This window comes from Natator depressus, chromosome 3 (genome assembly GCF_965152275.1).
Source record: "Natator depressus isolate rNatDep1 chromosome 3, rNatDep2.hap1, whole genome shotgun sequence".
Taxonomy (NCBI): domain Eukaryota; kingdom Metazoa; phylum Chordata; order Testudines; family Cheloniidae; genus Natator; species Natator depressus.
Window position 1 is genome coordinate 183,250,392 of NC_134236.1, and position 25,936 is coordinate 183,276,327.

At 41.9% G+C, this 25,936-nt stretch overlaps 1 protein-coding gene across 1 annotated transcript; it reads right to left on the reverse strand.

The window, feature by feature from the left end:
• GTF2A1L (general transcription factor IIA subunit 1 like) lies at nucleotides 1-24,929 on the reverse strand. The gene is made up of 9 exons (XM_074949443.1): nucleotides 24,875-24,929; nucleotides 22,026-22,127; nucleotides 21,568-21,691; nucleotides 14,976-15,031; nucleotides 13,457-13,550; nucleotides 8,205-8,800; nucleotides 4,967-5,251; nucleotides 3,253-3,342; nucleotides 1-203 (listed from the first exon to the last, which is right to left on the reverse strand). The coding sequence occupies exons 1-9, from the start codon at nucleotides 24,893-24,895 to the stop codon at nucleotides 96-98; spliced, it is 1,476 nt and encodes a 491-aa protein (XP_074805544.1). The 5' UTR covers nucleotides 24,896-24,929; the 3' UTR covers nucleotides 1-95.
• Between the last annotated feature and the right edge of the window lie 1,007 nt (nucleotides 24,930-25,936).

The following is a 25,936-nucleotide window of genomic DNA, read 5'->3' on the forward strand; positions in this document are numbered from 1 at the left end:
GTAAAACATAGCAAGTTCAGTATCTCTTCACTGGAGGTTATGTAATATTTTGTAATAAAAAAAAAACAAAAAACCTCACTTACTCAAGTGAGGATTTACCACTCCGCATCTCCAATGGCTTTTGCGAACACATAGTCTTTACCCCCAAAGCACATTACTCCATCTTTCAAATAGAACTTCCATTTGTTCTTACTTCGATGAATCTGATAAAAAAAAAAAAGAGAATCAGTGCCCCCAAAAGTGTGTTACTAGAACATCTTCAGAAACTGACTGGTTTCTAAGAATTAAACAAAGCTGGTAGGGGGGTAGGGCCGAAGGATTGAGGTTAACCTTTGTTAGCACTGAATACATAAAAAAACTGCTTCTCTGAGCAGAGCTCAGATATGGAGTACTGTGAAAGTCTGACATGCCAGAGAAAAGATTAAGAGATACATTTTCAGATATCGACACCTAGATTGCATGAGTATCCAGTAATGAAAATGAGCACCGTGTATAGTTGTTCATTAGCCCGTTCGTTTATAAACCGACCTCCCAAGATGGATAGGTAAAAATAGTAAAAACTGTATGACCTTTTCATAAGCCGACCCTATATTTCAGGGGTTGGTAAATTTTGGCTCCCGGCCCGTCAGGGTAAGCCGCTGGCAGGTCGGGACATTTTGTTTACCTGGAGCATTCACAGGCACGGAGCCCCTCAACTCCCAGTGGCCACTGAGGGGCTCCATGCCTGCAGACGCTTCAGGTAAACAAAATGACAATGTATTAGATATTCAATTTAATGATTTCATAGAGTTTAAAATCATCAAATTTTGGTGTACACCTGTTTAGGGATAGCTCAGTGGTTTGCATATTGGCCTGCTAAACCCAGGGTTGTGAGTTCAATCCTTGAGGGGGCCATTTAGGGTTCTGGGGCAAAAATTGGGGATTGGTCCTGCTTTGAGCAGGGGGTTGGACTAGATGACCTCCTGAGGTCCCTTCCAACCCTGATATTCTATGATTCTATAATAAGCTGACCCCCGTTCTTTGATGCATCACTTTTTTACCAAAAATATTCGGCTTATGAACGAGTATGTACGGTACTTGTGGGTGCAGCTAGCCATGTCTGTGTATTGCATTTTTGTATTTTGCATGCAGTACTGGACATTGTAGGATAGTACAACAAGACCAAAATAATACTGCAACCAAAAATATGGCTAAAAAGCACAATGTTCCACACAAGGCAGGTACGAATGTATTCGTAATTTTACACCTACACATATTTGGTTTCATACTGTAGACCTATAAAAAAAAGTTCTGTGCAATGCAAAATCTTTGTAGTTCATCTTGAAAGGCCCGGAATTAAATGGTTTTATAGATTTCTCAGATTTGCAGCTTGATTTGGTTTTCAAGCCCAGGAAACAAAGAGAATGCCTCCTGATTTTCTGGTAATGATATTTGTGATAAAAATTTTTTTTTTCTTCAAAGAGCTGGAACATGTTAGAATGACAGTCATCCCACGTCTATCCTCCCACTATGTTTAATAGCCCGAAAGATAATTAGTAACAGAATTACAAGATAATTATATTCTGCTTTTTGGCCAAAGAGACCATGGTTTCAATCACTCCTCCCTCCACTAGAAAAGTTTTCAGTAAAACTGGTCTGTTTGGGAAAAGTAACCAACATACCAGCTAGCCAACATATTATTTCATAGCATTAAACAAACAAAAAAACAAAAAAAGCAATAAAGACTCAGACTTTCATGCCAATCCATAGCTCTCAAATTCTAATCACATCTGTTCTGAAATCCCTTCGCGACAACTCTGGTGTCAAGCTCCATATCGATATAAATATATTTCAGACCAAATTTTCCATTCATCCATACAAAATCTTAATTTTAGAGAGGAATGTTTCAAAATTCCAGCACTTATAGTATTATTAAGTATCTTAGGGAGAAATATCATAGCATTACAATACAAATAATGTAGTTCAGATTCAGATGAGCTTTCTATATGCAAACTCTGACCACCTAAATTTTCCAGAAGTGACTAGTGATTTTGGTGCCCAACTTGTCACACCTTAAATGGCCTGATTTTCCAAGATCAAGTGCTCATCGCTTTCTAAATCTGAGATTCCTTTAAGGCATTTCAAGTTGGGCACCTAAAATCAGTAATCACTTTGGAAAATGTAGGCCTCTATTTCCAAAAGCCACATATTTGACAAAAATAAAATTTGTTGAGGCTGAAACTTTCCATGATTTCAAGATAAGATGTAATTCTAACAAAGTCTGGTTTTCCAGTTTGAGTTTCAGGTACACAAAACCAAAAAAGCAGCCACCTGAGTTCCAAAGGTTTTGTTTGACCTCTAATAGCTCAGAAAGAACTTTATTTTGAACAATAACACAGGACAGGCCATTTGTCTTCATTAAGAACTAATTGCTTTGCTTATTTGAAAAGATGGATTTGTGGTAAACGTTTTTAAAATCCTTTTAGGAATATTTTACTACCAGATAAGGAAGCATACACTTCCCTTCTTCTTATTGCTCACTCAAAAGCCCCAATCCATACTTAGCTTTTCTCATGAGTAGTTTTATTGAAGTCACTGGGATTATTCATCTCACTAAATTTAAGGATGTGCATGTGTTTGCAGGATTGGGACCCATTACACTCTGATGCACTGCAGAACAGCAATCCCAAACCACAAAAAACAACGCAAGACCATCACCACACCACAAAGCAGAACATACAGGTAAGTTGTCAATGAAAACTTGTAATAACCAAGGACAAGTTAGGTCAGCAACAATCTGAACAAAAACCATAACAGTCCAAACAGCAGGTATGTAGCAGCCTGCCCTGAGTAGCTGCACACCCCCAAGGCTACACGTTCGCACACACGCATCCTTAAATAGGAACAGCAGCACTGAGTTCAGGGAGCAAGAAACAAAACAGGAACAGAAAGCAGGAAGACAACACACACACACACACGACTTTATTTTGCACTTTATGATGTTAGATTTGAAATCCTTCTCCTTTGACAGCCCTTGTAAGAAGTTTCTCCTTTTACAGGAAAACTGTAGATGAATTTCTACACAATAGTGCAAATAAGTTTACATTCTTTTGTTTTTTGTGTGCATTTCAACGAACAGATGATTAAATTATTTAAAATATTGATGAAAGAACTGATATTCTCCACACACCCATCCCCAAAAATAATTCTTACTAAAATTACCGTTTAAACTTTCTGGAATATTTAAGGACAAAACAGGGCTATATACTGTACCTTGTCATACTGACAAACTATAACGTTATCTGTGTCAAACAAGTCTGGTGTGTCCTGCTCACTGACATCATCACCGGAATTTAAAGGGTCCTGGAGAGTAAAGGTCACCACATTTAAACACCATTACTTATTGTCTTTTTTTAAATTCTAATATACTTGACGTAACACAAGACATTATGCACAAGACATTTCTTCACACTGATATTCCCAAAAAAATGACTAAGATTTATAATTACAAGTAACACTCAAGGCTGACAAAGTTAACTCCACTTTCTCTCCCAGAAATTGGAATGCTAAACCAACTTCTATTTGTCAGGAGGCAGGACTCTCTGAAAGGTGATTCAAGGAGAAAAGTCATATAATACATATAGTTGTTCTGTGACTAAGCATTCCTCAGCTGTCCTCTGTCTCCTGGGAAACAGACAACCTGCAGCATGCACTGCCTGATTCCCCCTTCCAATCTTGTTTAGTGTTTTAGAAGCAATGGAAACCTCAGACTCATAGATTATAAGGCCAAAAGGGACCATTGTGATTATCCAGTGCAGTGGTTCTCAAACTTTTGTTCTGGTGACCCCTTTCACACAGCAAGCCTCTGAGTGCAACCCCCCTTATACATATATTAAAAAGTGTTTTTAATTTAACACCATTATAAATGCTGGAGGCAAAGCATGGTTTGGGGTGGAGACTGACAGATTGTGACACCCCATGTAATAACCTCATAACCCCCTCAGGGGTCCCGACCCCCAGTTTGAGAACCCCTGATCTAATGTGGCATCCTGTGTAACGCAGGCCATGGAACTTGGCTGAATTTGAATTTGAGCATTTTTTTTTTAAACATCCAGTCTTGATCTAAGGATTTTGAGTGATGGAGAATCCACTACAGCCCTTGTTAAATTATTCCAATGATTAATTACCCTCACTGTTTATTCCTGTCTGAATTTGTCTAGATTTAATCTCCAGCCGTTGGATCTTGTTATAGCCTCGTATACTAGATCGAAAGGCTATTATCAAATTTTGTTTCCCCACATAAGTACTTACAGACTGTGATCAAGTCATCCCTTAACCTTTTCTTGGTTAAGCTAAACAGATTGAGCTCCAGGAGTCTATTACTATAAAGATATGTTTTCCAATTCTTTAATAATTCTCGAGGCTCTTAGCTGAACCCCTCCAATTTATCAATATACTACTTTAATTGTTGGTATCAGAATAGCATAGCAGTCATATTAGTGCCAAAAAGAGTTAATATAAACTCTACATTCCCCCATTTATACATCCAAGGATCACATTAGCCCTTTTGGCTATTGCACTGGGAACTTCTGGTCAGATGATTATTTACCATGACCCCAAAATATTCTCCCAGAGTCACTGCTTCCCAGGATAGAGGCCCAGGATGAAATCCTGACCCTACTTAAACCAATGGCAAAAGACCCTTTGATTTCAGTGAAGCCAAAATTTCACTTGTAGACTCAAATTTTGGTAATTAAAAGCATGTTAATTCATCCAATAAGCAACAGATATCAGAGCAACTCCTCCTATTTTTATGATCTGCCCAAGAAGCTCTCAAACCACCCCATATCTATTACATTCTGCTCTGAAAACACAGGTTAACCATGTATTCTGCCTCAATCTACCAGTGGATATTCTGGATCTAAACAACCAAACATGCAGATAGGCACATTACTCTGGCTTGCTTTAGAATGTTTAAACTAATTACCTCCTCAATTATGTCTATTTGGGGCTCTTCAGTATCACTGCTGCTGTTGGATTCAGCATTTGAAATACTGTCAACTTCTTCATCTTCCTCCTCCTCCTCCAACACTTTCAGATCCTCTGCATCAATAATACCAATAAATTCATTCTCTTCCACATCTCTTGTACTTTCTATTTCCTCCTTAGGAAAAACATCATCAATTCCATCTAGCTGAATGATCCCTTCAATGTCTCTGCAGATATCCTTTTCTGTCCGTATGTCAGATTCCATCAGTACAGTAGGTTCCATCTGACAGGAATAAGAAGGTTCAATGAGAGCTTGACAAGAGGCCCGATTTTTTACAACACCCATTCTTCTCTAGGAGATCTGTTGGGTACTAAAAGATTGAAAAACTTGTCACCTTATTTAGGTGTTTAAATGGGAGTAGACCTCTTTTTAAAAAAAAAGTCTACCCCAATGATGAGTGCTCAGCTCTTTTGAAAATTTGGTCTCATATACATTTTCCTGAAATGAACCCCATTTCAAATACTTGTTCAATAATATGAAATCCATTTTTCCAGGCATGATTTTTAAATACTGTCTCTAACATGCAAAGCAAATTTCCCTTTTAAAAAAAATAGATATTAGAACTGTTCAAAAATCAGAATTTCTGTTCTAAGGGAAATTCTGACATTTGGAAAAAAATAATTCTGATTCAGAATAAATAAAAGTAACAATGCCAAAAATTTCTTGCAAAATATAATTTCCAAAAATAATCTGGTCAGGTCAACTGAAATGTTTCATTTAGTTAAAATCTCATTGTTTTAATTTGATTTTTTCATATTTTATATAATTTTTAAATTAGGGTTTACTATATTTTAATATCTGATAAAATTTAAAAAGTTGTTAATTAAAGTCATTTTGAAATAAAAACATCAAAATGCTTTGTTTCAATTTTTTTCTAAATAAAGTTTTGTTAAAAACAAAACACTTCGTGGAACATTTCAATTTCAACTAATTGAAAATTTTCTGACGGACAACTTTTCCATTAGAAAATACCATCTAGCAACAACAGATGTATATGTATAGGCAATTCCTTGGTACCAAAGCATCCAGTGCATCAAAAACATTGATGACGTGCAGGAACAAATACCTTAGGGCTTGTCTTCACGTACAGAGCTACAGCGGCGCAGCTGCATTGCTGAAGTGCGTTAGTAAAGATGCTACTATGCCAACAGGAGAGCTTCTTCCATCAGCATAGTTAATCCACCTCCCTGAGAGGCCGTAGCTTATCCCATTGATATAGCGCTCTCTACACAGAGGGTCAGTATAACTGGGTCACTCAGTGGTGTGGAGAGATATCAATATAGGTCTATAGTGTAGATGTGGCCTTAAGTTTGGTCTACACCAGTGGCTCTCAAGCTTCCAGACTACTGTACCCCTTTCAGGAGTCTGATTTGTCTTGTGTACTCGCAAGTTTCAGCTCACTTAAAAACTACTTGTTTACAAAATCAGGCATAAAAATACAAAAAAGTGTCACAGCACACTATTATTGAAGAATTGCTTACTTTCTCATTTTTACCATATAATTATAAAATAAATCAGCTGGAATATAAATATTGTACTTCCATTTCAGTGTATAGTATATAGAGGAGTATAAACAAGTCATCGTCTGTATGAAATTTTAGTTTGTACTGATTTCGCTAGTGCTTTTTATATAGCCTGTTGTAAAACTAGGCAAATATCTAGTATCCCCTGGAAGACTTCTGCGTACCCCCAGGGGTATGTGTACCTCTGGTTGAAAACCACTGGTCTACAATAGCAACTTACATCAGTAGAACTACATTGCTCAGAGAGGTGAAAAATCCATACCCCTGAGTGACGCAGTCATTACTGACCTACCCCCCAGTGTAGACAGAGCTACTGCCTTTCAGGGAGGTGGATTAACTACGCTGATAGGAGAAGGTCTCCTGTCAGCATAGTAGCATCTTCACTAAAGTGTTACAGTGGTGCAGCTGTGCCCCTGGAACATTGTAAATGTAGACAAGTCATAGAATCATAGAAGATTAGGGTTAGAAGAGACCTCAGGTCGTCATCTAGTCCAACCCCCTGCTCATAGCAGGACCAACCCCAACTAAATCATCCCTGTCCTTTGTTTATACCACAGTGGGCCAAATTCCACAGTGGTAGGTAGAAACTGACTACAATTGAAAGATTTAGGGCTTGATCTAATGCCAGTTAAGTCACTTGAAAGACTCCTATTGACTTCAATGTGTTTTGGATCAGGACCTCAAAGCACTGAGACAGAACAACTAAAAGTCATATATGCAACTCAGGGATATTTAATATAGTCTGAATAGGAAATTTTATTCAAGTCATTCAATCTATAAAACATAGGTATTGAAAAAGTCTACCATAACAAAAGCCCAGGATTTTCCTGGCAACAGTTGTTGCCAAATGCAAAATTTCAAATTTGCACACAGGAGCATTCTAACCAGGAAAGCCTCTGCTTTCATCTGATCAAGGAATAAAACCAACACCACATGGCTTACATGATCAAATCACAACTAAGCAGCTTGAATTTAAAATATTTGTAATAAATCCATGGAGTACACAATTTAGACAGTTCAAACAAATAAATTCAAGAAAACCACAATCTGCTTGTGGACATTCCATAAATTATAAAAGAGGCTCACTCATGAAATCAATTATCTAATACAAATTATTTGCACAGGATTAGTTGAATAAATGATTGTTTTTAATTGAGGGAAATACACTTTTAAATTTTCACTCACATCACGATATAATTTGTGGATTTTGAATGTGAGTACATAGGCTGACAGGAACTCCTCCTCATATGCTAGCCAAACTGTATTCAAAAGGCAATTTGCCCACCATGGCTTGGATCTGACCTATGATTTCAAGGTCACAATGATATGGCAGTTTTTAAAAAGGTCACTGGTATGAACATTCCCATTTAACCTAAATATTTCAGCAATGTTTTTGCATGAAAATCAGAAAGTAAAAATGAATAGGTCATTCGTGTTGTCCAAACGGAGTGAAGTGTAATGTATGCGATTTGCTTATAAGTTACATTCTTGAAGTTTTCCATTTTTAAAATGTAGAGTGCTGTTAGTAACAAACAGATTTGCTTTAATAGTGTCCCTTTAATATATTGATTCTTCAGATAAGTATCTACTTTCATCAGCTATTTTCACCAAGTTAAAGTCCATTACAAATTTTTAAACAATGAAGGTCCTACCTCTTCAGTGACAGAAATGCTGTCCTGCTCTTTTAGAAGGGTATTAGCATCCAAGCCATTGCCCAGAATAATCATCTCAATGATATCATCAGACACCTGTTGCTGTACTGAATCTTGAAGCTCTGTGGATAACTGGTCTTGCACACATTGAGTTAGGATGAATGAACTGTTTGGTTCAGTGGTAGAATCCATTTCAGAGGATTTTGAAGTAAACACAGCTGTTTGAAGGTTGGTGTATTGGAATTTTTCTGTTGAGTTTGCCTGATGATTTAAAATTGTATTACTTGTAACTTGCTGTTGACTCCTAGTAGGTTGCTGTAATAGAGTAGCATTTGCAGAGTTTTCCAAGTGTTTTGTTTCCACTCCCCTCTGTTGCAGTACAGTGGGCTGCTGGAGTGGCGCTTCCTGGGTTTGTAGTCTTTCAGCAGTTGCCTGAACAGAAGACGCATTCACCTGTGCAACGGTGGCAATACTGGCCTGCAGTACTGAAGGCTGCCCAAGCTGCTGAAATATTTGCTGAATAGGATGCTGCAGAATACTGGTACCTCCTGGGGCCTGTGTAACCATAACAGGCATATTTACCTTATAGAGGTGCCCTATAGAGAGAAGTATTAACAGTGGATTATTAAATCTACCTGTTGGGAGTTAAGCTGATGCTGACCTACTGTTATCAGTGTTAGAATTCAGATGCCAGAACTGCCTATTCCCAACTTAATTCAGTTATACTGTCTACATTGCCCTTAAAACAGTATGAAATCACCATACAAAACCACCATCAAAAGGCTCCTATTTTGCAGCAGCACAAGGGCAGGGGGCAATGTTCCCTCTAATTTTTTCCATCCATGTGCGGAATAAATTTTGTTATGTGCACCAAGGTATGTGTGGATGTGCACCACCAGTAGAAACAAAAAACCTAGATGTAATATATATTTTTAAAAAGTTACCATAGGGGAAATTATGCCAGACTGGACAATTTAGGCATTTTAGAACTCACTTCTCAAATAATTAAATTTAAGTGTAAGAGAAATGAAAATTATGAAATGCATAGACCAGTCAAAACATTAAAAGAACACACTTTGAAAGAATAAAATTATAGAGAATATATGCGCTTTGCAGGCAGTACCAACAATAATACAAGTATGAGTTGGGAGGTGAGTGTGTGAGAGAGCACGTGCTTCTGTGTGAGTGACAAAGACACAAACACAGGGACAGTATGTGTGTGAGAGAGAGCGACACACACACAGACAGTGTGTGTGTGCTGGGGAAAGTCATGTGCTGTCTCTTTAAGACGCTCACTGAAAGCTCTCCTGCTCTGTTCTGAGCCCTGTTGTCTCCCCTCCCCCGCTCTGCAGAAATGGAGTGGAGAGGAGGGGGGGGCGGAGGAGGGGGAGGGAGAGAGACAGATTATGAGCTGGCTAAATCTCAAAAAGTACACTGTCTCTTTAAGAAGCTAACAAATTTATTTGAGCATAAACTTTCGTGAGCTACAGCTCACTTCATCGGATGCATTCGTGGAAAATACAGCTTATGCTCAAATAAATTTGTTAGTCTCTAAGGTGCCACAAGTACTCCTTTTCTTTTTGTGAATACAGACTAACATGGCTGCTACTTTGAAACCTGTCTTTAAGAAGGGCACTCAGTCTCCTAGCAGCTCCAAGTCCTCCTGAGCCAAGCTATCCCCCTGCCCTGCTCTGTAGAGATGGGGTACAGGGGTGGGGGACACCCTGACATCAGCACCCTCCTCCCACCCGAACACCCTGCCCCGCTCTGCACAGCCAGCAGGAGGGTACCGAGAGCAGCTGCAGGATGGAGCAACATGTGGGGAGGGGCACCTGAACAGAGCTGCTGGCTGTGCGCGCCCTGCTAATTGGCTGGGCAGCATCTGAATATCTCCTGCGAGGCCGCCCAAGCGCACCGTTTACAGGGAACACAGCTGGAGGCTTCAAGCTAATCAAACACATGCTATCTAGAGCGTAAGGCTTGGTCTACACTAGGAATTTACATCAGCATAGCCATCTCTCAGGGATGTGAAAAATCTGCACCCCAAAAGATATAGCTATACCAGCCTAACACCTGATGTAGACAGTACTAGGTAGACAGAAGAATTCTTCCATCAACCTAGCTACCACCTCTCAGGGAGGTGGATTACTATGCTGAGGGGAGACGCCCTCCCATCAGCATAAGTAGTGTCTACATTAAAGTGCAAAAGCAGTGCAGCTGCGCCACTAGCATTTTATATTTAGACATAGCCTGAGGCAGGAGACAGAACCACCACCACTTCCAGCTGTGTTTGGAAAGAGTGCTCTGCTAAGAATCTCAGCACCTGGGCTTAGAGGCTGAACTACCAATATATTTTTCCTTACTGGTGGGCTCTTTAGTAAGTTTTCCAAAGGGCTGAAGTGGTAAAATGTATGGGTATCATCAAAGTCAGTAGATAGGACTCAATACACATAGGTAGATCTGATGGAGGAAGAGAAAAGTGGTTACACCCACTGGTGTAGTTGGACTTATATTTGGGGAGACAGCTCCAGTCAGGCCAATGGGGCTGCAAGGCCGGGGGGGGGGGGGGGGAGGGAGCAAATTCCACGCCTGCCCAAGAGTTGCAGTTTGGGGGGACAGTGCCCCTCCTCCCCCCCCAAACTACACCCATTGTTACACCACTGAGGGTTGCCTTCCCCCTCAAAGTGCTCTGGTGAGTGCAAGGAGAGGGTTAATTTCTCCACACAGTCTTCTAGGCTATACTATGTAACCCTGTCAGAAAGAAAAGGGTGGGGACTGGGGATGGAGGGAATTGATCAAAACAAAGCAGTTAAGGAAAATCCACCCTGACAAGGCAGAATCTGTCTTGACCTATTGGAGACTGAATAGACTACTTGGCTTTCCACATCTCCCTCAATCAGGAGGAGGACATGCCCACATCTGGGCTGACACAGGAGAACCTACAGCAGGAGCAGTATAACGAAGAGAATGGCATCACCTGGGAATGATGTTAAATAACATTGCAGGGATGCACTATTACATGCTGCAGATTTAACAGAGACCCTGTAACTGGTCAATAGCAGTCACTTTATAAGCAGCTACAGGTTCATAAAGAGTAAAAGACCAGAGGATAATTTGTTTTATCCACCTATGCTTTACTCTGGCATCCAGTTTACACCCCATGCACTTCTGATAGTCTTTTGAGATCTGTACACAGTTATAGCCCATAAAGTCATTTTGATAGCTTGCTATATTGCATAATGTGTTTCCTTCTTTGGTTTGATTGATTATATTATTTGCTTGGGTTTTGTTTATGCTGAATTCCAGTATATGTTATTCATAATAGTTGGCTGTAATGCAAGGAACCTACAGGCCTGTATCCTGTGTGATTAGCAAGAGCAAGTTAGTATGAGTGTTTGTAACCTTTGGCATAGATAAATGGCCTACTGGTTACCCCTTTTGACTTTGGGGAACTGAATGGGGAACCAAACAAAGAACTGAATATGTTTACCATAGATCTGGAACAGACTGGTAACCGCAAGGTACACCGCAGAACAAGGAAGTAATAAGTTAGGCCAAGGGTAATGGTTTCGGGGATGAGATAATCAATATTAATATGTATGAATATATGTCATAATATGTTACTCTATGTTAGGGGGCTTATTCCTTCACCCACTTACTTCCCTGGTCCTTTTCGCATGAACAGAGAGCAACAGTACCCGAAGTCCAAAGGTGCAAACAATTTGATGTTTATTGGGGTGAACTTCCAGCAAGCATGATTCCAGTTTCCTTCCTTAGTGTCCCCCTTCCCAGCTCTGACACCACAGAACCTTACCTGTGGCCCTGTTCCCATTCCTGCCCTTAGCTAAACATGATTCCAATTTCCCCACCCCCATTCCCATTTCCCCCACCCACTTCCTGATTGACTGCAAGACTATAGAGTAAAACTTGAGTTCTGCTTAGCTATACCTTAACTATGATACCTTATGATTCTATGATACCTTAACCAATCATTTTCCTGAAATTTAACTAACCAACCTAACATATTGTAACATGATTATTTAACCAATTATATCCCACCACCTTAATTAGTTTACACCCAGCAAAATTAATTATACAGCAGACAGAAACAATCACAGAACCAGACAGAAATTATACAGACAAACAATGGGGAAATGGGGACTACAGTGATAGAACAATACAGAAGTGAGGATTTCACATCCCAGCTATTGATAAGTGAGTTCTTGCCAGACAGGATGCTATCAAACTAAGTTTCCTTTTACATTTTCTAGGCACTTCCCTTTCTCTGGAGGGGATAGGCATTATCAGGACAGGACTGTATTCCTAACAGCCCAACAGCACCTTATTTCAATGTGACTAGTTTGGAATGTGAGGATGTGACCGGTCGCTTCCCAGCTTATGGCTGCCTCTGTTGCTTAGCCAGAGATCTCAGCCTAAGAACAGGGCCTCAGACTGTCACAGTGAAAAAAGGCCTTATACAGTCAGACAGTGATTTTGATTCTCTCTTTTATACCTCCAGAACTAGCCAAGTGATCAGAATACACCTAAATTCTTAGAGTATAGGCCTTTACAGACAGGCCTGAATATCTATATCCTAACACTCTATAGAGTAAGTGTACCCAAAGATTTATCTCGGTGAGGAAATAAGATTTGGGCATGGTTGGGCCTTGATTAAGGGAGTGCCAGGACCCTATAAAAGGGCAAACAACCAAGCAGGAGGGTCGCTCTTTCCTGTCTTCTATAAAGCTATCAGCTCAGCTTTGCAATATAGCTTAGCTACTCAACACTCAAACCTAATCCCTACCAACTTGGGAAGCCTGGACCATCAAATTCATCGGGCATGCCAGAGATGAGGCTGGTCTTCTGTCTCCACCACCAGGTCTTCAGGGAAGGATGTGAGTATGCTAGTTTAAGTAGTCTTTTAGAATAGAGATGTTACCACCAGGGGTCATAGAATTGTATTACTTCTTTGTGACTCTGTGTTTTATATGGTTTATTATGCTTTCATTCATTTTAATAAAGATCTTAACAATTTGGTATTGTCCTCAGTGTAAGTGTACTTGCCATACAACCCGAGGGTCCTCTCACAACGTCAAACTCCGTGTTCTCACCCTGTAGCCTGAATTGGGAAAAGAACCTAAATATCTTCTGGTCAGATCATTGGCGAGCCATAATAAACTAGCCCATAAATTCAGGTCAACACAGTCTACGTACTATAACTGGTGTTTGAGTTCAGCTTTTCTTAATCTTACCAGATGCAGTCTGTAGCGTTACTCCAGCAGGTACATGGATAGGATAAGCAATACCCGAAGGGAGAGTCAAAGTTGCACCGGTTCGTGAAGCATCCTAGACACACAGCAGATTTACTAGGGAAATTAAGTTGCATTCCGTGCTCTATCATTTGAGGCCCTAGCCGTCACACTTAGCAAAATGAAGCTCAAGAAATCTAAGTTACATGATCATCCCTACTGAAAAATGGTTTTGACCCTTAGGCTACAGCAAGGTGAGCAGTGTTTTGTAAGGAAGTGCTTAATTAAGTGTCCTATTTACATGCTCCCTGCCCAATATGCCCCTTCCATTTCCAGCTCCTATTTCTTCTCTAGGGAAAACTCCTCCTTGCAGCCCCTCACGCTGCACCTCAAGCACCAGTATGCTACGTTCCCCCCATAATATCCAGCCTCCTACATTTCTATATTAGCAGTACGAGGCAGCCCTACCACCACCCAAATAAATCAACTTGTCCCCCCACCACAATGCACATCCACAAAGCCCTCTACTAGAGCAGTTGAGCCTGTTTCCAGGGCTCCCTGCTTCACAGGGTGTCACTCCACCAACACACCTAACTTCTTAAAATGGCAAGCATCCCTTCCACTAATTTTCAACAGTTGCTCTAATAGCAGAGCAGCCAGGAACACCCATCTCCCCTTTACTCCTCTGGCAATGGTGGTTGCCCTGAAGCGGTCTCTGCAGACAGCTAGATTGGAAAGATTTTAATCACAACCATAAGGACTAAATTTTATGGGGTTGTTTTTAATCTTTAAATGAACACTTAGATTCTGTGGATGTTGAATGCACACACCCAGCAAAGACTCCTCCCTCTTGTCTACTGTACATCATGTAAGGCACAAAATAAATGATCAGAAGTACTATTAGGCACTGAAAATTACCCACGTGCTGTCTAGAGCAGGGGTGGGCAAATTTTTTTGGCCCATGGGCCACAGCTGGGTGGGGAAATTGCATGCAGAGCCATGAATGTAGGCCTGGGGCAAAGGGTGCGGAGAGGGGGGCTGGTGCAGGAAAGGTCTCAGGGCAAGGGATTGGGGCGCAGGAGGGGGTGCGGGGTGTACGAGGGGGCTCAGGGCAGGGGGTTGGGGTGCGGGCTCCGGCCCGGCGCTGCTTACCTTCAGCAGCTCTGGGGTGGCGGCGGCCAATTGGAGCTGCAGGGGGCGGTGCCTGCAGGTGAGGGCAGTGCACAGAGACCTCTGCCCCCCCGGGGCAGCAGGGACCTGGTGCCGGCCGCCTCGGGAGCGGCACGGAGCCAGGGAGCCCGTTTTAGCCCCATGGCACCACGGGGGGTGCCAATCCCGTGGGCCAGATCCAAAGCCCTGATGGGCTGGATCCTGCCCACCCCAATCTAGAGCATGTAGATACTAAAATATTTCACTTCCGCCTCCCACTAAGTCCTTTAACACATGCAAAGAGCCTTAACTTTTTCATTTAGAGTGTTAAATATTGTCAAGTTAGACATAAAATAGCATTAAAATTACATACCAGGTCTGCTGTTGTGAATTGTTGAATACCTCTGCCAGTAGGGATGACTAAAGAAGCTACACAGAAACAATAAGATACACTGAAATAGGCACACCAAAGAATAAGCATTCAATTTCATACACATTGTAGCTTCTTGCCCCATCACTTGCCCCATAACCTCAGCCCTGCAGAACACAATGCCATCCACAGCCTCAGAAACAACTCTGACATCATAATCAAAAAGGCTGACAAAGGAGGTGCTGTCGTCATCATGAATAGGTCGGACTATGAACAAGACGCTGCTAGGCAGCTCTCCAACACCACTTTCTACAAGCCATTACCCTCTGATCCCACTGAGGGTTACCAAAAGAAACTATACCATTTGCTCAAGAAACTCCTTGAAAAAGAACAAGAACAAATCCGCACAGACACACCCCTGGAACCAGTGGTGAGCTGGAGCCAGTTCGCAAGAACCCGTTGTTAAATTTAGAAGCCCTTTTAGAACCGGTTGTTCCGCGAGGGACAACCGGTTCTAAAAGGGCTTCCAAATTTAACCGGCCAAAAGTGGCACCTTAGGCGCCGACTCCAAAGGTGCTTCAGCCCTGGAGCACCCAAGGGGAAAATTTGGTGAGTGCAGGGCACCCACCGGCAGCTCCCCGCCCCACCCCCGGCCCCAGCTCACCTCACCTCCGCTCCGCCTCCTCCTCTGAATGCGCTGCCCCACTCTGCTTCTCCATCCCCCAAGGCTTCCCGCGAATCAGCTGTTCGCGCGGGAAGCCGGGGCAGGCTGAGAAACAAGCAGCGGCTTTCCGCTCAGGCCCAGGGAGGCGGTGGTGAGCTTGGGGGGGGGGAGCGAGGAGGGCTGCCCGCGCCGCAGCAGGTAACCCAGGGCGGGGGGGCGGCGCGCAGGGGAACCGCTCCCCGCCCCAGCTCACCTCCGCCTCCCCCGGCCTGAGTGGGAAGCCGCGGCCTGCTTCTCAGTCCTCCCCGGCTTCCCACCAACAGCTGATTCGTGGGAAGCCGGGGGGGGGGGGGGGGGGGGGGAACGGACGGACGGACGGACGGACGGAGAAGCAGAGCAGGGTGGTGCGTTCAGGGGAGGTGGAGCGGAGGTGAGCTGGGGCCGGGCGGGGAGCTGCCAGTGGGTGCTCTGCACCCACCAAATTTTCCCCATGGGTGCTCCAGGTACTCCCCACCTCGCTCCCCCAGCTGGTGCCTCTGGCTCTTAGCGGTGGGGTGGGCAACCACTACAGTGGCCCATGAGACCCTCCTGCCCGGTACTGGGCGCAGTCAGGGGACAGGGGTGGATGGGGCAGGGGTCCTGGGGGAGGTGTCAAGGAACGTGGGGGGGTTGGATGGGGCAGGAGTCCCAGGGGGCGGGGGTGGGCAACGACTCCCTCGTGGGGTGAGGAGGGAACCCATTGTTAAGATTTTGGCAGCTCCTCACTGCCCGGAACCCCACCCTGGGGTATTCTATCTGGTACCCAAGATCCATAAACCTGGAAATCCTGGACACCCCATCATCTCAGGCATTGGCACCCTGACAGCAGGATTGTCAGGCTATGTAGACTCCCTCCTCAGGCCCTACGCTACGTGCACTCCCAGCTACCTTCGAGACACCACTGACTTCCTGAGGAAACTACAATCCATCAGTGATCTTCCTGAAAACACCATCCTGGCCACTATGGACGTAGAAGCCCTCTACACCAACATTCCACACAAAGATGGACTACAAGCCATCAGGAACAGTATCCCCGATAATGTCACGGCAAACCTGGTGGCTGAACTTTATGACTTTGTCTTCACCCATAACTATTTCACATATGGGGACAATGTATACCTTCAAATCAGAGGCACTGCTATGGGTACCCGCATGGCCCCACAGTATGCCAACATTTTTATGGCTGACTTAGAACAACGCTTCCTCAGCTCTCGTTCCCTAATGCCCCTACTCTACTTGCGCTACATTGAGGACATCTTCATCATCTGGACCCATGGAAAAGAAGCCCTTGAGGAATTCCACCATGATTTCAACAATTTCCATCCCACCATCAACCTCAGCCTGGACCAGTCCACCCAAGAGATCCACTTCCTGGACACTATGGTGCTAATAAGCGATGGTCACATAAACACCACCCTATACCGGACACCTACTGACCGCTATTCCTACCTACATGCCTCCAGCTTTCACCCTGACCACACCACACGATCCATTGTCTACAGCCAAGCTCTACAATACAACTGCATTTGCTCCAACCCCTCAGACAGAGACAAACACCTACAAGATCTCTATCAAGCATTCTTACAAGTACAATACCCACCTGCTGAAGTGAAGAAACAGATTGACAGAGCCCAAAGAGTACCCAGAAGTCACCTACTACAGGACAGGCCCAACAAAGAAAATAACGGAACGCCACTAGCCATCACCTTCAGCCCCCAACTAAAACCTCTCCAGCACATCATCAAGGATCTACAACCTATCCTGAAGGATGACCCATCACTCTCACAGATCTTGGGAGACAGGCCAGTCCTTGCTTACAGACAGCCCCCCAACCTAAAGCAAATACTCACCAGCAACCACACACCACACAACAGAACCACTAACCCAGGAACCTATCCTTGCAACAAATCCCATTGTCAACTGTGTCCACATATCTATTAAGGGGACACCATCATAGGGCCTAATCACATCAGCCACACTATCAGAGGCTTGTTCACCTGCACATCTACCAATGTGATATATGCCATCATGTGCCAGCAATGCCCCTCTGACATGTACATTGGTCAAACTGGACAATCTCTACGTAAAAGAATAAATGGACACAAATGAGACGTCAAGAATTATAGCATTCAAAAAACCAGTCAGAGAACACTTCAATCTCTTTGGTCACGATTACAGACCTAAAAGTTGCAATTCTTCAACAAAAAATTTCAAAAACAGACTCCAACGAGAGACTGCAGAATTGGAATTAATTTGCAAACTGGATACAATTAACTTAGGCTTGAATAAAGACTGGGAGTGGATGGGTCATTACACAAAATTAAAACTATTTCCCCATGTTTATTTCCCCCCCACACCTGCCACTGTTCCTCAGACTTTCTTGTAAACTGCTGGAAATGGCCCACCTTGATTATCACTACAAAAGGTTATTCTCCCCCCCCCACCCACCCCCGCTCTCTGCTGGTAATAGCTCACCTTAAGTTATCACTCTCGTTACAGTGTGTATGGTAACACTCATTGTTTCATGTTCTCTATGTATATAAATCTCCCCACTGTATTTTCCACTGAATGCATCCGATGAAGTGAGCTGTAGCTCACGAAAGCTTATGCTCAAATAAATTTGTTAGTCTCTAAGGTACCACAAGTACTCCTTTTCTTTTTGCGAATACAGACTAATACGGCTGCTACTCTGAAAATTGTAGCTTATGTCAACATAAACTACATTGAAGACAGACAGATTACTTTATATCTGGTGTTAGAGTGATAAATATGTTTTAAGTGAACAATCCTGAACACTGCTGAATACATTTGCCATTATTTAATATTTCAGCAAGTCTTTGTTATACTTTGGAAATTTATAAATCTAGAATATTTATAATACTGTTATTCACAAGACCTCGCTGAGTTAAGCAGACTGAAGAGTTAAATTAAAAGATTTTTTTTGAGTTGCACTGTAGAAATTAAGTTTGGCATTTCTATTTATTACACCACCATTTTAACCTGACTGAATAAACATATCGAATGTACTGCATTGTCAACACTAGAAAAATTAGTAAGCAATTTTCTGCACTGGTGCAGCTCCAGTGGTGCTAGCAGCTGAAGCTGGATGGGATTTTTAAGAGCACTCAGCATTGGTTTATCTGCTCCCATTATAGTCAATGGTAAAACACTGACTACAAAAGGAACAGAATTAGACTACTGCTGACCACTTTTGAAAATCCTACTCAAAGCATAAACAGAGTCCATACATTTTTACAGTTGTGTTACCTTTAATGGAGCCTGTTCTACCCTAGGTATTTCCCACCTCTACAGGAAAAGTTAGAAGACAATGCTTCCAATAGTGAGTGAATCTAGAAGTCGATCCCCTTGGGCCAGGTTAAATAAATAATGCCTCTGTACTTTGCATATATAAATTGATACATTTATCAATAGGATTGTATGATGAAGTTGCCTGCAACTCATTGGGGACAGAACTCAATGTCCAGGAGTACTATATCCCTATATATTTATTATTACATCTAAAAACATTAATAAAACATTAAGGTTACACGATCAAACACCCAAAAAATTAGGAAATACCAGAATCAAAGTTGCCCATTCAACCTTTAAATTGGTCACTTGTGCGTATACATGATGATACAATATTGACTTACAAGTTCACATACTATTTTTTCTACTGGATCCCTGCCTCTACTGTCAATACTCTCTCACAGTAGTGGACCCCTCAGTTGCTGATCTAGGCAGCTTTAAGTACTCTTGAAACCACCAGAATGGTGCAAAAGGACTAAGATCTGGTTCTAAAACAAAGTACTAGAGCTGTTGATTAATTGCAGTTAACTCACGCGATTAACTCAAAAAAATTAACCGCAATTAAAAAAATTAATCATGATTAATTGCAGTTTTAATCGCACTGTTAAACAATACAATACCAATTGAAATGTATTAAATATTTTGGATTTTTTTCTACATTTTCATATATATTATATTCTGTGTTGTAACAAATCAAAGTGTATATTATTTTTATTACAAATATTTGCACTGTAAAAATGATAAACAAAAGAAATAGTATATTCACCTCATACAAGTACTGTAATGCAATCTCTTTATCGTGAAAGTGCAACTTATAAACGTAGATTCTTGTTACATACGTGCAATCAAAAAGTAAAACTTCAGAGCCTACAAGTCCACTCAGTCCTACTTCTTGTTCAGCCAATTACTAAGACAAACAAGTATGTTTACATTTACTGGAGATAATGCTGCCCACTTCTTATCTATGTCACCAGAGAGTGAGAACAGGCATTTGCATGGCACTTTTGTAGGCAGCATTGCAAGGTATTTATGTGCCAGATACACTAAACATTCATATTCTCCTTCATGCTTCGGCCACCATTCCAGAGGACATGCTTTTATGCTGATGACGCTCGTTAAAAAAATAATGTGTTAATTAAATTTGTGACTGAACTCCTTGGGGCAGAATTGTATGTCCCCTGCTCTGTTATATGCATTCTGCCATATAGTTCATGTTATAGCAGTCTCGGATGATGACCCAGCACATGTTCATTTTAAGAACACTTTCACTGCAGATTTCACAAAACGCAAGAAGGTATCAATGTGATATTTCTAAAGATAGCTATAGCACTCGACCCAAGATTTAAGAATCTGAAGTGCCTTCCAAAATCTGATATGGTCTAGATGTAGAGCATGCTTTCAGAAGTCTTACACTCCAGTGCGGAAACTACAGAACCCGAAACACCAAAAAAGAAAATCAAGCTTGTGCTGGTGACATCTGACTCAGATAATGAAAATTAACGTGTCAGTCCGCACTGCTTTGGATTCTTATCGAGCAGAACCCGTCATCCGCAAGGACACATGTCCCCTGGAATGGTGGTTGAAGCATGAAAGGACATATGGCTCTTTAGTGCATCTGGCACGTAAATATCTTGCGATTCCGGTTATAACAGTGCCATGAGAATGCCTGTTCTGGCTATCAGGTGACATTATAAACAAGAACCAGGCAGTATTATTTCCTGCAAATGTAACCAAACTTGTTTGTCTGAGCGATTAGCTTAAGAAGAAGTAGGACTGAGTGGACTTGTAGGCTCTAAAATTTTACATTTGTTATTTTTGAATGCAGTTTTTGTGTGCATAATTCTATATTTGTAAGTTCAACTTTCATGATAAAGCAATTGCACTACAGTACTTGTATTATGTGAATTGAAAAATACCATTTCTGTTTGTTGGGTTTTTTTACAGCGCAAATATTTGTAATGAAAAATAAACATAAAATGAGCACTGTACAGTATGTAGTCTGTGTTGTAATTGAAATAAGTATATTTGAAAATGTAGAAATAAATAAAGTGGTTTCATAGTAGCAGCCATGTTAGTCTGTATTCGCAAAAAGAAAAGGAGTACTTGTGGCACCTTAGAGACTAACAAAGTGGTATTCTATTATTGTTTAATCATGCAATTAATTTTTTTAATCGCTTGACAGCCCTACAAAGTACCTCTTTTTAGTTTGAATTATTCAACACTGGAAGAATCTATTAAAAAACAAAAACTGAATTAGAATTATTCCACTTTTTTTTTTTTAACCTACAAATTTTAGTGTTTTACTTCTGGCCTAGAGAACAGAGGCTACAATTCTGATCTCATGTGCATCAGTGCAAATCTGAAGTAGCTCTGCTGAACTCAAGTATCTGGATTTACATTAGTGTGCCAGAACAGGATTTGTCCCTGAGTGGGCCAAATTCTGCTTCTCTGTCACTCTAGATCTACACCAAAGTAAAAGAGAACAGAATTTGGCCTATCACGCACAATTCAAATGAAGAGGTTATTGAAACATTGAACTACTGTTAAATTGCAACTGTTGGCCTCTCACAAATAATATCCAACCTGTTGATGTCTGCAGTGTGCGATGTAAGTTGTGTGGCAATTGCAAGGTGAACTGGGGTGAATAGTGGCTATGTTTGAAGAAGCCTTCTGTCGCTTTAGACTGAGTCACCTTAGCTTCCCAAACCTGCAAAAAAGATGTTAATAAGAAACAATTAAGTTGCCAAAATCAGTTTTCATCCATGAATATATTTAAAGTTTTCAGGCACTTTAACTATTCAGGATAATGCTGAAAACTGAATGGTTGAATCTAAGAAATCATTTAACAGCAGAATGTTAAGAATAATTACCAGGTTTGGACTCCAGGGAGTCCAATTCATGTTTCTGAAGATATGTGTATCTCCCATTGATTTTGATGGAAGGTAGCCCGTATCCTATGGGGCCTTACAAAAATAAAGACAGATAGAAGAAGATATCCCAAGAAAAAGATTGTTTCTTTTATTTATCATTATCCAACAAACCTGCTTCAAGTCTTTCAAGACCTGTTCCTCCACACCTTCTTCTGCAAAGAGTTCCCAGACACCTTCAATCACATCTTCAATAATAGATCTGTAGAGTTTAGGCTGAATAAAACACAATTCAGAGAATTGAAAACACAGGCTGACATTTGCTATAGCTCCAAATGAAGTACAGACTCTCTAACCAGAGGCAGGATTTGTAAGATGGCTCTGTGAGCCATATTATAAAATGAACAGATCCAGGGGACAGTATCATTTGTGGCTGAAGATTTTGGCCAATGCAACTGCTGGGATAACTACATAGGCCAAATCACTTATGGCACTGTAGAATTAAAAACTAACAGTAAAATACCAAAGGAAAAATTAGGATTTTGGCCTGAATTTTAGATGTATTTTAGTTTATAGTTATTTTTAGATCAACACCCAGTAAGAGTCCTAAAATCATTAGGAGAACAATTCCAACATATTCTCAAACTAGCATGCTCTGTTTCAGGCTAGCATCTGCTGTGTAAGACCATTAAAGTAGCACTGGCTAAAGTGACACAAAGAAGCTCTAGGAAGAAACTAACAATATAAGGAAGAAAATAAAAAACACACTTTCTAGTTTGGCTAGTTTCTAGGACATAAGCAGCTTCAGTTGTGAGCTGAATACAGAGAGTGGAGACTGTTGCTTCATGGTTGATTGTAATAGCTATTTTGCTGCTAACTCATGTTATAACAATACAGTTATCAATCCATAGTTCCAGATTACAAGAAAACTGTAATGTGACATTTTCAAAAGTTGCAATAAAAATAGGAAGAAAAACCCAGTGTAATCTGAAGGTAATTATACTGAAGTCAATGGACTTGATCAGTTTAAGTCATCAGAATCAGACCTGGAGAAGATTTTTTGCCCCTCTGCTCAGTCCAATAGTTTCTCTTTTAGGTCATGATCCTACAGCCAGATCCCTAAGTGTAGACGGAGAACAGGGCTTTGTGCAGGGTGAAGGGTTCACCTATATGGATCTGATTGCAAGGTCATGGCCCTCAATTGCTAAAAGCTGTTTTAGTCAGAAAACTGATTACTACAAAGTGTGCCATGTGTGGACATTAGGCTAGAACCTGAACCTTTAGCCAACCTTTGAAGTGTTAGGATTCTAAATCTTCAAAGTTTATTTTTAACATTAAGATATTTTTTTTTAAAGCAAACCTACTATCTGTAAAATTAGGATGCTTGAAATAAGATGATTTTCAAGTGAAACATATTTGAGGGCATGAAGCTGTTATGAAGTAACTAATGACTTCTAGCAGAAAAGCAATCAGCCCAAGTGTACAATTGTCTCACAACAACAACAACATACATAGCCATGTGGGAGGGGGCGGGGGGCAGCAGAGGCAGGTGACATTAAAGATCTTGGAAAAATTCCACAGCACATTTCAACAGATCAGCTATAGAAAAAAATAAAATAAAATCAGTTCTTGCACAATTATAGTCAAGAACCTCAAATGGCCTTCCCCTGCCAATTCAGTAGACATCTTGAGATTAAATTATTGTAAAATAAATATTTTGCTTTCAAATGACCTAATTCTCAAAGGAAACTGACCAAGTTACATTTTATTATGCAAAGTCTTACAAAAAGTTAAAAGCCTTATTCTGATATATGTTACAAACAGGATTCTAAGTGGTAACCTCACAGTTCCAAAACGAAATACTGAACTTACAACATGATCACAATTATCATAGAGCATGCATATTAGCATGCTCCATTCTTATCTCACACATACAACTGTCACACCATGAGGTCAGATAGATCAATAACTGTCATGTCTTGAAATGAGTTTTTAGCTTTCCTGTAAAAAATATGCAGTGTTGGGGAAGTGATGAAGTGGGGGTGCACGTAACAAAATAAAAAGGAGCATGGAAATGATCAAGGCCTCAATCCTAAAAACTTTAAATCTCCATGACTTCAATGGGAGTACTCACATCTTAAAGTTAAAGTGAGGCAAAAGTTATTTCTGATAGCACCCACTATGTGGTGGATGCTTTCCAAACACTCAGGAAGGATGTTCCTGTGGGGGGCTCAGAAAGGAAGCTCAAAACCATAAGTTTGAGTGAAGGATTCAGATTTCTCCCTAGCACCAGCTAACTAATTTCAGGAAAATAATAGATATTTATCCAAACTAGGTCATGTTTACTTGAAAACTATATAATAACTCTCAACAGCACACCGTTAATGCTTTTACTAAGTCACACACAAAACAGTTTTTAGAAAGAAAGCTTCAGGGCTTTCAAACTAAACTCTAGTCTCCAGATTATATTTTAAAAGTCCGTTTCTAATTTCGGCAACAAGAACAACAAATTGAGGCAGTCACTAAATTAAAACCCAGTCTGATAGACTTTTGCTTGATTGCACAAACCACTTCGGTGTTTTGTTAATAACTGAAGGTCTTTAATGCTACCACACGGGAGGAGAAGCAATATCTGGCGCCCAGTTCTTGGTAATTCAGGTCGCAAAGGCGCGCTCTACGCACAGCGCTCCATGGTTGCTCCGAGCTGCTGTAGGGCAGGAGCTTGCAGTGTCTCAGCATGGCCTCGGCGGCACAGACCAAACACTGAACGTTTCCCACTTTCGTCTGTGCACCAAGTGGACCCCGCTCGCATCTAGGTGGTGGGGCCTCAATCCCTCTGCCCCTCTGGGCAGGGCCCTGGGCGCCCGGCCTGTCACAGGACAGAGGGAAAAGGCACCCGGGACGTTCCTGTAAAGCCCTAATATTACACTGCGAGCCGACCTGGGCAAGCGGCTCCTTTTTCTCCTCCGGCCCCGTTTCCCTCCTGCCCCTCGGCGGGAGACCACCCTGGTCCCGGCCCTTACCACGGGGTTTGCATGAGCCATAGCTGCGCCGGCAAGCGACACGCCCCCTCCCCGCCAGAAAAGCGCTGGGACCACACGGCTCAGCGTGTAACGTCCTGTGCAGCTGCTCGCTGCCGCCCCCTGCTGGGTTCCCATGGCAACTGACCCGGAGGTGGCTCGGCCTGGCTATGCTGCAGCCCCGCTCAGCCAGGCCCCGGGGCACGGCTGTGAAGACGCTCTGCTGTCCACCAGCGGCCATGGCCCTAGAGCAGAGTGCTGGCTACTCGCCCTCTGGGGGTCACCCTGTGTGGCGACTGGCAACAGGACCCTGAACCAGCAGGCTAGGCACCCATGGCACCAGCACCCATAGGCAGGGGCGAAGAAGCCTCTGCTCAGGGCTTGCCAAAGGTAAATTGCTACAAGACCAACTGCTACGTCTTATAGTCACCATTGTGCTGTGATGCACTGCAAAACGACCCTGCTGTCACACCAGCACACCCCTGCGTGATGGCACTGCACTGAGACATTGTCACACCCAGATACACTGCAATAACACCCTGCTGTCACACCACAGAATCATAGAAGATTAGGGTTGGAAGAGACCTCAGGAGGTCATTTAGTCCAACCCCCTGCTCAAAGCAGGACCAACATCAATTAAATCATGCCAGCCATGTCTTTGTCAAGCCAGGCCTTGAAAACGTCTAAGGACGGAGATTCCACCACCTCCCTAGCTAACCAATTCCAGTACTTCACAACCACTGTTCCCTCTAAGCTGTGCACGTGATCCTAAACCCCGCATGCACAGTGAAACACTGCAGGCACAAAAATTTGCACAGAAGTACAATTTGCACAGAAGAAATTTTTTGCACACACAGCCTTTCAAAAATTAGAGGGAACATTGTTCACAACCCTCCTAGTGAAATAGTTTTCAGAGTAACAGCCGTGTTAGTCTGTATTCGTAAAAAGAAAAGGAGTACTTGTGGCACCTTAGAGACTAACCAGTTTATTTGAGCATGAGCTTTCGTGAGCTACAGCTCACTTCATCGGATGCATAGCATATTGTGGAAACTGCAGAAGACATTA

Excerpts from the sequence above, each read along its gene's own strand:
- GTF2A1L (XM_074949443.1), bottom strand. The coding sequence starts at position 24,895 with ATGGCTCATGCAAACCCCGTG. Across the intron at positions 8,801-13,456 it reads AACGCTACAGACTGCATCTG|GGCACCTCTATAAGGTAAAT; the intron begins GTAAGATTAAGA and ends TTCTCTCTATAG. Across the intron at positions 204-3,252 it reads TAGTTTGTCAGTATGACAAG|ATTCATCGAAGTAAGAACAA; the intron begins GTACAGTATATA and ends TTTTTTTATCAG.